The 13,891-nt window shown below is 50.3% G+C and overlaps 1 protein-coding gene across 4 annotated transcripts in view; it reads right to left on the bottom strand.

Annotated features, from left to right (window-relative positions):
• kcnab2a (potassium voltage-gated channel, shaker-related subfamily, beta member 2 a) overlaps positions 1 to 13,891 on the bottom strand; it is a 61,220-nt gene that overhangs the window by 8,458 nt on the left and 38,871 nt on the right. For 3 of the 4 annotated variants that reach the window (XM_036531609.1, XM_036531610.1, XM_036531608.1), the window contains 7 exons: positions 4,385 to 4,428; positions 3,818 to 3,855; positions 3,611 to 3,690; positions 1,772 to 1,816; positions 976 to 1,020; positions 554 to 597; positions 115 to 201 (listed from right to left, as the gene is read on the bottom strand). In XM_036531609.1, coding sequence (XP_036387502.1) covers positions 115 to 201; positions 554 to 597; positions 976 to 1,020; positions 1,772 to 1,816; positions 3,611 to 3,690; positions 3,818 to 3,855; positions 4,385 to 4,428 — 383 coding nt within the window. Of the gene's footprint in view, positions 1 to 114; positions 202 to 553; positions 598 to 975; positions 1,021 to 1,771; positions 1,817 to 3,610; positions 3,691 to 3,817; positions 3,856 to 4,384; positions 4,429 to 11,802; positions 12,116 to 13,891 lie in introns of those variants that run through there. The other variant, XM_036531611.1, reaches the window with a different exon arrangement.

Genomic DNA, 13,891 nt, shown 5'->3' with positions numbered 1-13,891 from the left:
GGGAGAGTGCAGGCAGCCCAACACACAGTGGCACAGACTACTGAACATCAGCTCAGACACAAGACTCAGAGAGAGTGGAGAAAAACAGAGAGAGAGGGGGCAGGTAGACCTTACCTTCCATAGGCGTGTTGGGATCCGGTCGGTTGGCAAACACAACATCCACATAGTCTAACTGCAGTCTCTCCAGGGAGGCCTTCAGACCTGAGAAAGACAGCGTGCACGATGTCAGTGTGGCCCCCAGCGCTCTGCTGGAATCACCTGATGTTTAAGATGTTAATGGCGTGATGTAGTTATGCATGTTGTAAATGTGTATGCAACGTTCCTGTTTCAGGGAGCTCACTGCTATTCATGCTGTGAGCTCTTTAAGGTTGTTCTGTGTGCTTGTATTTCCCACACATGTGATGCAGTAGCTGTAAGTGCACTTGCCATGAAAAGGGTGCAATCTGCGGTTACCCTGTGACATCATAACCCCACCGTGTGCCAGGGCTGGACACAGACAGGACTGTGTCTCCGCCCAGCACTCAGCTCCTCTCTGCGGCTCTGCTGCTCTTACCCTCTATGATGTGCTTCCTGGACAGGCCTCTCTCTGTCTCTGCTCTGAAAGCAAACACACAACACCCACTGTCACTGCCACTGTCACACACACACACACTGACTGACCATCTCACACACACACACACACACACACACACACAGACTGACCATCTCACATACACACATACACACACACACACTCACTGACCATCTCACATACACATACACACACACACACACACACACACACACTCACTGACCATCTGACACTCACACACACACACACACACACACACACTCACTGACCATCTGACACTCTCACACACACACACACACACACACACACACACACACACACACACACTCACTCACTGACCATCTGACACTCACACACACACACACACACACACACACACACACACAGAAAATAAGATCACTTACTTTCCACCCCAGAAGATCTTGGTGGTGATCACCATACTGGAACGCCTGTAACAGAGAGAGAACAGACTTTATAAATGCTGTAACAGAGAGAGAACAGAGAGAGAGAACCAAGACCAAGACCACCTCAGCCCTGCTCTGTTTCAGGCCCCCACTGCTTCTACTGGTCAGTAATGTGCTCTATAGAGCAACCCCCCCCGACAGCACACAGACTCGACCCCCAAACTCCCCAGTCCCTCCCAGGTCCCGGGCTGCAGACCAATATATAATCTACAGGGTTGTGGAGGCAGTTCCTGCATTAAAGCTTTATCTCTCCAGCTGCCTTCTGACAGCACATACGTATACACACACACACACACACACATACGCGCGCACACACATACGCGCGCACACGCACACATACGCGCGCACACGCACACACACGTGCGCACACACACACGTGCGCACACGCACACACACATGCACACACGCGCACACGCACACACGCGTGCACACGCACACACACACACACACACACACGCACACACACACACACACACACACACACATACGCGCACACACACATACGCGCACACACACATACGCGCACACGCACACACACGTGCGCACACACACATGCACACACGCACACACACATGCACACACACACACACACACATGCACACACACACACACACACACACACACACACACACACACACACACACACACACACACACACACACACACACACACACGCCGTGTCTTAGCTGGACGAGGCGGCAAGCAGGAAATTAAAACTCGTCTTCAGTAGATCTACCTCCATCCTTTCTTCTTTATGATATTTCCCAGCACCACCTCTGCCCTGCGGGGAACAGAAAGCACATGATCAGGAGCTGAACTACCAGCAGCATTCAGCTCACTCATTAATACACAAAAGACTTCAGACTGGAGACCTATCAATGCTGCATTCCCACCAACACGCTAACAGGCACTGCACGGCATCCAAGTACATGAAAATTCACAGAGGAGCTGCTAGCCAGTAGCTGCTCCTCCATCTGCAGCATGAGTATGATCCTCACAGAGGAAACTATCTGCTCCCATTAGAGATGAGGTGAGATCCAGCACACAGGGCAGGCTGCACAGAGGCACAGGGACTGTGTGTTGTGCAGTAACTCTTTGCTCGAACGGCACAGGCAGCTGCGATCACATGTACAGCACAGTATGTGTGTCAGTACAACCTTCTGTAGAGGGTACAGAGGACGCTGGCATTAATCTTCAGAGAGAGAAAACTCTGTGCTCCCTTTAAAAAGATGAATGAGTCCCTCACACGCTCTGACGAAGTGCGTAACGACTAAAAATCTTTGTCTTTCTCGATAAAAAATGGGGTGAACCATGCTGGACGAGGCGTGAGGGTCATTTCGGTGTTGTTCGGGAGTGTCTTTCTTGAGGAAACTTTTTAATGTATGTGTTCTCAGTTTTAAAAACTTTTACAAAGCTGGAGCTACTGCACATTATAACACACTTTAACTTTACACTTTCAAACTTTAAAATATTTACAAATATATGCAGAACACAGAACCCCAGAGTAATAGTTGAATTTCCACATGGTGTGTTTATTTGTATATGTGTGTGTGTGTGTGTGTGTGAGCGTGTGGGTGAGTGTGTGAGCGTGTGGGTGAGTGTGTGTGTACATGTACATATATGCATGTGTATCCGCATGTGTGTATGTGTGTGTGCGCATGTATGGGTGTGTATGCGCGTGTGTGTGTATGCGTGAGTGTGTGTGTGTGTGTGTGTGCGTGAGTGTGCATGTGCGTGTATGTGCGTGTGTGTGTGAGTGTATGTGTGTGCGCGTGTGCGTGTGTGTGAGTGTGTGTGTGTATGTGCGTGTGTGTGTGAGTGTATGTGTGTGCGCGTGTGCGTGTGTGTGAGTGTGTGTGTGTGTGTGCGTGTGCATGCGCGTGCGTGCGTGTGTGTGTGTGCGCGTGCGCGTGTGTGCGTGTGTGAGTGTGTGTGTGTGTATGTGCGTGTGTGTGTGAGTGTATGTGTGTGCGCGTGTGCGTGTGTGTGTGCGTGTGCATGCGCGTGTGTGTGTATGCGTGAGTGTGTGTGTGTGTGTGTGTGCGTGAGTGTGCATGTGCGTGTATGTGCGTGTGTGTGTGAGTGTATGTGTGTGCGCGTGTGCGTGTGTGTGAGTGTGTGTGAATGTGCGTGCGCGTGTGTGCGTGTGCATGCGCGTGTGTACGTGTTTTCATTGTTTGTTTGTTTTTTCCTCTCTGTAATGCACATCTGTGCTGAGAGCAGGTGCGTTTCCCAGAGGCCCGCAGCGTGGTTTACTCTCAGAACAGGATAATCCCTCAGATTAGACCAGGGCAAGCACATCACTACAATGCCTCCTTAATCCCCTCTGCTAAACAAATCTGTGCTCAAACGCTGCGATGCCGTGATTCTGACTGTCTTTCCCCACGGAGGTTAATCTCTCTGAGCGCTGTCTGAACAGCAGTGCATCTGCAGACAGCAGACAGCGTTCCCGGCCCGTCCGCTAACGAGGATTCCCCACATAACATTAGCCAGGGGGAGTAATCGCCTGTAATGTCACAGTATGCATGCACACGTGGGCTGTCAGTGATGTGCAGGGAGGTGTCATTTCACTCACTTTCCAGCGGCGTACACTTCAGCAGTGTCAAACAGATTAATCCCATTTTCATAGGCCAACGTCAACAACTGCTCAGCCATCTGAGAGAGAGAGAGAGAGAGAGAGAGGGAGAGACATCACTGATTACTGCGTTCTGTCATGTTTCTCAGGATTCTGTGATCACGGTCCAGTGATGGGATCGATGAATGCTGACCCAGCAGCTCCTACCTCATCTGTTATCTGGCCACCGAAGGTCACCCAGGTCCCTGTGGAGACCAGACAGACAGAGAAAAATCACAGCTCATGAGTTACTGTGCAACTTTGGCTAAGCTCTCCTGTGTAATAAACTCCCATACTGACCTGGAACATGGAACGTTAACACTGGATAATAACACAGAACATTATTATTATTGTTATTGTTATTATTACTACTGTCATTTAGCGAATTCTTTTATCTAGAACGACTTACAATATTATCCATTTCAATCAATTTTAACACCAGGTAATAAACCTGAACTTTAACACCAGAGGATTAACACTGGCCTTTAACACACTGCATTAATACTAAGCTTTAACACTGACCTTTAAGGCTTCGCATTAACACTGAACATTGACACTGGGCTTTAACACTGTGCATTAACACCAGATTTTAGTACTCGACTTCCATGTTATTCCGAAGAAGTCACTGTTTCAGATCCCTCTGCTGCACATCCATACATTAACCACAGCCTCATGTACCATGCAGTGAAGCAGGATGGAATTCACAGCCAGTCCACACATCCATAATTAACTCACCCAATCCGAGACATGACACCCTCAACCCAGACTTCCCAAGGTTTCTGTAAAAAAAAAGAAAAAAACAAAACGGATACAGTCAGAATTAGCACCGTCTTGTGGGCAGAATCAGTGAGACAGAGTGGAGTCACCACTAAAGAACAGTGTGTTTTGGGGACACTGTTTGGTTCTGTGATTATTTCATGATAACAGTCATCCGTTCACAGCAGTGCTTCGAGGGAGGCATCTCAACAATGCAGTGTCCAAGGACATGGAGCTGCAACACTTCGGGATAAGGACGCTGTTAGAGTACAGCACAGCCTGTCCGGCAGGACGTATTCACCACCCCTCCAGCTGCTACAGGGCAAAGAGGCGACCCGGGGCAGGCCCACAGGGGCAGGGTGACAAGGCCGCCCCGGGAGACAGCGCAGACCCTGGGTGCATGGCACAGTCAGGCTCCCCACAGGCAGGCCAACCGACCGCACTGCTATATGCTCCCCCCTCTAGCTCCTCAGCCTGGTACACTGAACAACAGGGGACATGACTGCCAGGCAGCAGCAGCATCATCATCATCATCATCACCCAGCCCCCCCCCACGCCCCCCCACACCCCCCCACCCCCAGCAACACTCTGCTGCAGGCTCCGTTTCACTCTTTGCTGACGTTTACTCTCTTTCTTCCTCAGAGAGCCTACAGTACATTGGTGCATCTCACTATCACTTTGTGGTTAACCTTGGAATACCCACACTGAATTAAAAAAAACATAAAAGTGTGTTTATTAAACATTTTGGTTTTCATCTGAATTCCGAGTCTAATGATCAGTGGCAGTTCTAATTCAATCACAAAAGCTCACTTTTTTTTTCCACGTTGAAAATGTTCCATCTTATGTAAAGCGCAGCGAAATAAAGCCGCTTTATTCACAGTGAAATATTACCAAACGCTGCATATTTCTTTTTTTCATCCTGGTTATGAGATGTGCTGCCTGTTCTTTGCACAGCAATTTGGGAGGACAGCACCAAGGCCAGATCCTGGTACAGAGCTCAGCTTTATCAGAGGGCTGGGAGACGCTGTAACCCTGAACTGGCCCGCCCCAGACAGGAGCCCCCTGCTCCAAACAGAACACTCTCCTCCTCAGGCTACTGAAGGCCCGCTAATCACCACTCTCAGGGAGAAGGACCGCTTTATGAGAAGAGCCACGACTGCTCTGTGCACTGCAAACACACAACCAGCACAGGAAAGCATTTACACATTTCCGTATAAGTATGCACAAGTTATGTATTACAATATGTATTTATGTGTTAAAGTTAGTGTGCATATGAGTATGTGCATGTGCATGTGTGAGTGACTGTAGAAGTGTGAGTGAGTGCATGTGTGCAAATGTGTGTGTGCGTGTGCAGGAACAGGAGTGTGTGGGAGCTTGTGCATGTGTGTGTGTGTGTGTGTGTGTGTGTGTGCGCAGGAACAGGAGTGTGTGGGAGCTTGTGCATGTGTGTGTGTGTGTGTGTGCAGGAACAGGAGTGTGTGGGAGCTTGTGCATGTGTGTGTGAGTGAGTGCGTGTGCAGGAACAGGAGTGTGTGGGAGCTTGTGCATGTGTGTGTGAGTGTGCGCGTGTGCAGGAACAGGAGTGTGTGGGAGCTTGTGCATGTGTGTGTGAGTGTGTGCGCGTGCAGGAACAGGAGTGTGTGGGAGCTTGTGTGTGTGTTTCTGTCTCTGTGGGAGGGGGTAGCAGCAGTGTGTGGGTTTGATTGGTGGGACACACAATCACAGTGGATTACACAAAACAATAATCCTCCACATCCTGTTTTTAATCTCTGAGGAGGAGCAACACTCCTGTACTGCTGCAGTCCTGACAACTACCACATTTCCCTCCACACTGACCCCAGACCAGCAGCAGAACCACAAACAAGTACAAGCAATCCACTTAATGAGGAGGAAAGGGCAAACCCCTCAGTATTAATTACAGAGGACATCTCGGCTCACTGTGTGTGTGCGTGTGCATGTGTGTGTGTTTCTGTGTGTGTGCGTATAGGATCTCTCAAGGGCCAAGGGTGGTGGACAGACGGTACAGACATTCAGTGACCCATCCAGCACAGAAAACCCCTCTAGAGGAGAGAGGATTAAGGCTTCCTTTCCTCTCCTTCAGCTCCGGGGTTAGCGGAGATCAGCCAGAAAACGCGGACAGAGCTGCCCTCCCTAAGGGCCACGCCCCGCCAAAGACCAAAACTCCACAAAGTGAGGAGGTCGCTGGAGTGAACTCGTCTGAAAGTGAAACTCCGCTGACGGGTGACTGAGCGGATCAGCTCGGATCACACTGACGTGTGTCCTGCACCGCACTATTCTCCCGTCGCACGCAAATCTCTGTAAGATACATCTTATAAAAGAACACACGGTCCTGGGTTCTCTTAGCAGTACAGTGTGCGGAACCAGACCCCAGAGCAGGACCACTCCTAAACCCTCACCCTTACAGCACGGTGAGGCTGGGGGCTTCACGTTTCAGGCCACCGGCGAACAGGCAACGCTGATTCAGCAAGCAAAGACCCGCGTCTCTGCGCGATATGTAAGGGCCTGATTAAACGTCTGTCAGTAAGCAGTTTATACCTTCGCAGAGACGTCTCTCTCTTTCCCTCTCCCTCCTGTAATGAGTCAGACTGCATATTAAAAGACTCGCTGCCGCGCACAGCCATCACTGGCTGTCATCCAGTCAGAAGTACTCGCTGCGTGATGTGATTAAGCTACAGTACACCATCCCGGGGGCAGGTATAGCTCTCTCTCTCACACACACTCGGAATGCATTCACGGACACTGTGTACAGTACAGCATCCCAGCGGCAGGTATAGCTCTCTCACACACATACACACTCGGAACGCAGTCACAGACACGGCGCCGTGCTGAATATTTTACTCGCTGAAATGAACACCGCGCAGCAAGCCAGCCCTCTCGACGCTGGGCCAGTCCAGAGGTCAGGTTGCTTTCCTGTTAGAGAGTGCACCGGGATCAGGGGTGAGAAGGGGAGAGAGGGTCATCCACAGGGGCTCTTACCTTATTTAATTATAGAGGATGTTAGCCACCCGCGCAAACACTCCCAACCACCAGCAGGGGGAGCTACTACAGTGATCGAATGAGGGGAGGGACTGATGTACCCATTCTCAGTGCCAGAGGGAGAGAGTTGCTTTCTAGTTCTGGTGTTCAAGGCTCTAATGCAGCATACAGCACACAGGGCATAGTGTGAACTCCTGGTTTAGAGGTCCGTGGCCAATTCGATTAGTTCCCATTCTTGAAAACTTTCTTGAAAGAATACAGAGGAAGATACAAGATGCCAGTGTCATTCACTGCTCCTATGAGTTCACTTAGTGGATCAGAGAAGCTTTTAGTCAGAGAAAGTGCCATTGCTCATAGTGTAATATTCACCTTTTTAAGAGTCGGCGTAAAAGCTAGCTCTTCTAAATACACAATGTCAGATGGATACAGCAAGCCAAGTACGGTCTTTGATTGACGCATTTTCTGAAGTGAAGCAACAACAGGGAAAACACACACACACACTCATATTACATTACTGGCATTTACTGACACACAGATAGGACAACATTACCAGCATAAGGTCTCTATAAATAAATCAAGGCTTTGCTTCATTGCTGGGGAGCTTAATTCTGAGGGTGAAAGCTATTTCTGGCAGATCTCAGCCTAATGAATTCATTTATTTTCTGCATTTATTCAAATAAGAGACTGAAACTATCAGCCCACTGAATTCCAGCCACATTTACAGTTTCACATTAGCTTTATTACAAAACAGACATTTTGTAAACTGAGCAAACAGCGTTTCTCTTTCGGCTCTCTTCCACTCAGCACGGTTAATAGGGCAGAGGCAGATGCCAGCTGTTTGCCTGGGGGACTTCACCCTGAATTAAAACGTAAAGAAATGAAGACGTTCCCTTTCCAGTAGCCGAGAGCAGTGTCATCTCCACTGTTTACGGGGGGGGGGGGGGGCAACGGAGAGGCAGTCAGTAGTGATAAGAAACAAAGAGCTAGAGAAATTACGTAAAATAAATACTAAATCATAACAAACTCAGAAACAAATCCACGACTGCTGAAATAATGGAAATGAAGACATTTTGAGTTTTTTTGAGATCTGATGACTGAAATTTCCCTGATATTTTCCAAATCAAATGGTAGATCACTCCAGTCCCTTGGTCTCTTACATGAAAATGTTGTCTTTCCAACGTCTTAATTTACCTTTGAAATATTAACATATTCGATATGACTTGATTTTAGTGCATAACTACTACCTGATATCATAAAGTATGCTTGAAATGTTGAAACGTAACTGATGAATTTATTAAAAGAACAGCAAATAACGTGTGACCAAAGCAGCTACCAACCATCCCGAAGAAAACATTACATGCCTGAGATACAGAGCGACTTTTATGGGATAAATTAAAAATCATGAGATTTTCAGCAAAAACACTGTATATACATGACCAAATCAGAACCTGCATTAATCTGAATGTGTACATGACCAGAGCAACCTGCATTTTTCAGACTGTTTTTGACCAAATCAGTGCCACAGCTTTCTGCAGCCTATCCTCAGATGATGCACTTATATATATGTGCATACAGACTCCATCGAGAGGAGGCCCTGATCTCAAACATCCTCCAAAGTGAGACAGCTGCCTCTAAAATCAAGGCTTGAAAATCATGTCCGCTGTGCCTATTTGCAAAACCAAGAGCCAATCCAGTTTTCACCCCCACCTGCCCCCAAACCCCCGCAGAGCTGTCCTCAGCTGCCCCGCCCTTTACCCCAGAGATTCAGGCTCAATTTAACAAGATCTCAGCACAACAGCATGCGAGCAACACTGCCATGCCCTCTCTGTTAAATCTGTGACCCCCTGGTTCCATTTCAGCATGCGAACGCCGCTCCCGTTGGCTGCCCCTGGATTGGCTGCCCCTGGATTGGCTGCCCCTGGATTGGCTGTAAATGATGTCATACTGTATGTTCTTCTGTGCAGAACCAGGAAGCAGAGTTCATGAAAATCCTAATGGATTGAGTTTTACCAGATCTCTGGTAAACACCACCACCATCTGCCATGGAGAGCGACATTAAAACCAACATCACACCCAGCGTAATCCACACAGCCATTAGCAGCAGAGGCAGTGAGAGTCTGAGGCCACTGTTTAAGCATGCACACAGACAACAGCAGCGAGAGCTCTGCTTGTTCTATCAATCTTTGATGAGAGGCCAGGGCTGCAGCCCTGATGCACCACTTTGCCCGAGTCTTCTGAAAGTAAGGCAGGGAAGCAGGATTCATTCAGCTGAGAAAACACTGCAGTACCCACTGCTCTAGCTCCATGGGACACACCCCTCCTCCACAACACACCCACAATCCCCCATGGGCCACAAACTAATGATGTGCTGGTGTAGAGGGGTGCACCTGCGGTACAGCACTGACTGCCTGACTGTAGAGGAATGGGTCTGTGTTACAGCACTGACTGTCTGACTGTAGAGGAATGGGTCTGTGTTACAGCACTGACTCTATTGACTGTAGAGGAATGGGTGTGTGTTACAGCACTGACTCTATTGACTGTAGAGGAGTTGGTCTGTGTTACAGCACTGACTCCCTGACTGTAGAGAAGTTGGGTCTGTGTTACAGCACTGACTCTCCTGACTGTAGAGGAGTTGGTCTGTTACAGCACTGACTCCCTGACTGAAGAGGAGTTGGTCTGTTACAGCACTGACTCTCCTCATTGCAGAGGAGTGGGTCTGTGTTACAGCACTGACTCCCTGACTGTAGAGGAGAGGGTCTGTGTTACAGCACTGACTCTCCTCATTGCAGAGGAGTGGGTCTGTGTTACAGCACTGACTCCCTGACTGTAGAGGAGTGGGTCTGTGTTACAGCACTGACTCTCCTCATTGCAGAGGAGTGGGTCTGTGTTACAGCACTGACTCTCCTCATTGCAGAGGAGTGGGTCTGTGTTACAGCACCGATCCTCTGACTGTAGAGGAGTGGGTCTGTGTTACAGCACTCAGATGTCACACGGTCAGCTCTACATGAATGGACCAGTCACATTTCCCAACTGAAACTACTGTTCCCCTTCAGCTCTGAGCATGGAGTCGACACTGGACCCAACGCAGGCTACTGATCCTGCAGGAGGAAGCCCCAGGGCTACTCATGCCAAGGGGAGCTCCAACTCTGTCACCTGTAGTAGAGACCTTGTGTCTCTCTGTTATGACCCTGTGTCTCTCTGTTATGGCCCTGTGATGGACGTTCTCCTCCCAATCACTCGGTCTCTGTCTGATGCAGGTGTGGTCTGCCTGCACACCTGTCCCCAGCCCCGGCTTCTCCCTGTCAGTCACCTGAGGGCCGTGTCACACTGAGCTGCGTTAGGGACAATGTGCAGCAGGCACACGTGTCTGACTGCACACCCGGCCGGTGTGCGAACAGCACTCGTACACTAATTGCATCAGACCTTTGATGATCCTGGGAGCGTCGCTCAGATTGAGGCTGAGAGCAACGCCCCAGTTCTGTCCTCTGCGGCTCTGGAGACAGTTTCCAACCCAGAACAGGAGATTCATACTGACACCAGATCAGTTCATCACAGCCTGCCCCTCACTCACTCATACCCGCAAGCACGCACACACACACGCAGGCACACACACACACGCAGGCACACACACACACGCAGGCACACACACACACGCAGGCACACACACACGCAGGCACACACACACGCGCACACACACGCGCACACACACGCGCACACACACACACACACACACACACACAGCCCCCGTGGTGCCCGTACAGAGAGTGGCAGAAGGTCAGATTGTAATGGCGGACTCTGTCAGGCTTCCCCCAGCTGCTGCTTCATATTCCAGAGTTTCAGGAAAAATGAGCAGTGGACCCTCCACTTCTTCCACTCTACAAACCCAGAATGCAGTATGAATATAATACAGCATGAATGTAACACACAGAGACAGAGCAGAGTCAAATGAGAAACTCTGATTGCGTTCTGTGGAAGCTGGTGTGACGCTGGTACACATGAAACCCAGAGAAAGTGCACATCACGCTTCAAATGCTACAAACCTGCAGCTGACCCTGTTTTAAACAATAAACGGCTCTAATCTACACCTCTGTATCGAACAGTACTCTTCTCTCAGACTTACTTTTCATGCTGTATCAAACAAGACCTCTGTCCTCTAACAAGACCTCTGTCCTCCTCTCCTGCCTCTACATCATTCAGCACTGAATGGGAAAGACCCTACTCCTGCCTCTGCTTCTTACACTGCTGAATCAGGTGGAGCCCCCTCCTGTCTCCAGTTTCTACTGTACTGAAAGGAATAGACCCCCCCTCCTACCGGTACTTCACACAGAACAGAATGGGGCAGACCTCCTCTCCTACCGGTACTTCACACAGAACAGAATGGGGCAGACCCCCTCTCCTACCGGTACTTCATGCCGGTGCGGATGCTCTGGTCGCTGGAGGAGGGGGCGCTGTGCAGGGACAGCTGGCCGAGGCTGCGGGCCACCATGGCCACCGCCTTGAACTTGCTGCGGGTGCCGGTGCCGGGGCTGCTGGCGTTCTGCCGGTTCAGCCGGTCCTCGGTGCTCCGGCTGACCGCCCTGTGGTCCGTGCACACGAAGGAGACCTGCATCCTGACCGCGGGGTGCTGGAGGGGCTCAGCGGCCTCGGGGCTCAGAGAGGGAGTCCCCTCACGCTTTCAACAGATGGTCCCCTCGCAGTTTAAACAGGCGGCCTCCTGACGGTTTAAACAGGCGGTCTCCTCACGGTTTAAACAGGCGGTCCCCTCACGGTTTAAACAGGCGGTCCCCTCACGGTTTAAACAGGCGGTCTCCTCACGGTTTAAACAGGCGGTCTCCTCGCAGTTTATACAGATGGTCTCCTCACGGTTTAAACAGGCGGTCCCCTCACGGATTAAACAGGCGGTCACCTAATGGTTTCAACAGGCGGTCTCCTCGTGGTTTAAACAGGAGGTCTCCTCGCGGTTTAAACAGGCAGTCTCCTCGCAGTTTAAGCAGACGGTCTCCTTGCAGTTTACACAGACAGTCCCCTTGCAGCTGGAATGAGAAGTTCCCGCACAGTGGAGACTGTCTCGGTCTGTCCTCTGCGCTCCCTTCTTGCTGGGTTCTCTCCCCCAGTCCAGTCCGGTAAGACCCAGAGAAACAGAGCAGTCTGAGCAGCACTTTCAGACAATCAGAAAATCCCTCTGCTGACACGCACACACACACACTCACTCACTCACACACCCTCACACTCACACACAGCACCAGAGTGCAGCGGGTTTCTCCTGGTCTCCTCAGAGCACCCCTGCGGTCTCTCCCGTGGGGAGCTGACGAGCTCTTTAGCGTCTCTCTCTCTCTCTCTCTCTGAGGGGGTTTCTCTGCGCAGCGGATAGCGTTCAGCTCAGCGTCCGCGCGGGAGTGACAAGGATCTGTGTGTCCACATCTATATAAACACACACGCGCACACACACACACGGAGAGGGAGGGGCCTCCAGCTCCCTCTGTGTTCAGGGCTAAGCCTCCCGCAGAGCCGCGGCTCTGTCTGCTCTCATAAGTGCATTTCTCTGCTGATCAGAGAGCGCTCACGCCCAGCTCAAGACAGAGCGAGATCGCACAGACAGCCAGAGAGAGCAGGAGAGACAGAGAGCGAGGGATGAATAGAGTGTGTGGAGAGAGAGAGAGAGAGAGAGAGAGAGAGAGAGAGAGAGAGAGAGAGAGAGGGAGAAAGAGAGAGGAGAGAGAGAGGGAGGAAGGGAGAAAGAGAAAGAGAGAGAGGGGGAGAGAGAGAGGAAAAGAGAGAGAGGAGAGAGAGAGAAAGAGGGAGGAGAAGAATGAGAGACAAAAAGACAGCATGAAAGAAGCGTTCAGCTGTGTCTCCAATGGCTGTGATCTGTGGCCAGAGTACTTCTGTCAGTTGACCTCAGTGTCGTGACTCCAGCGTCCCTGAGCCAGAGAAGCAGAAGGCTACAGCATCCTCTGACCCCGACTACAGCCAGTGACAGACAGCAGGCAGCGCCAGAGTCCTCCAACAACGTGTGTGTGTGTGTGTGTGTGTGTGTGTGTGTGTGTGTGCGTGCGCGCGTGTGTGTGCGTGCGCGCGTGTGTGTGCGTGCGCGCGTGTGTGTGTGTTTGCGTGCGAGTGTGTGTGCGTGTATACATGCGGGTGTGTGGGCGTAAAATATTTATTATGTAACCCCATCTGTCTTGTTGTATGCGTCTCAATGGTCTTCCCCCGTTTCCCACTGACCAGAGATGCTGTTAAAGGGAGAGGCTGTGTTCCTGTTAGAGGAGTCACTCTCGATAAAGGACAGCATGTCCACCTTTTGCTCACTCTTTCCACAGTGCAGACAGATCATTTATTCAAACCAACGCTATCTGTAGCTGCTGAAATTAAGCCAGAGATCATTCTTTCTTAATTCTAACTGAAGTGAAATGAGGTTGAACAACTGATGCTATTTACAGAGAAAACAGAAAATGAGAGCAAGCATTCACTCAGACACACACACACCAC

Source organism: Megalops cyprinoides, chromosome 6 (genome assembly GCF_013368585.1).
Source record: "Megalops cyprinoides isolate fMegCyp1 chromosome 6, fMegCyp1.pri, whole genome shotgun sequence".
NCBI classification, from domain to species: domain Eukaryota; kingdom Metazoa; phylum Chordata; class Actinopteri; order Elopiformes; family Megalopidae; genus Megalops; species Megalops cyprinoides.
Note: the sequence above shows the minus strand (reverse complement) of the source record. Positions and strands in the feature narration are given on the sequence as shown.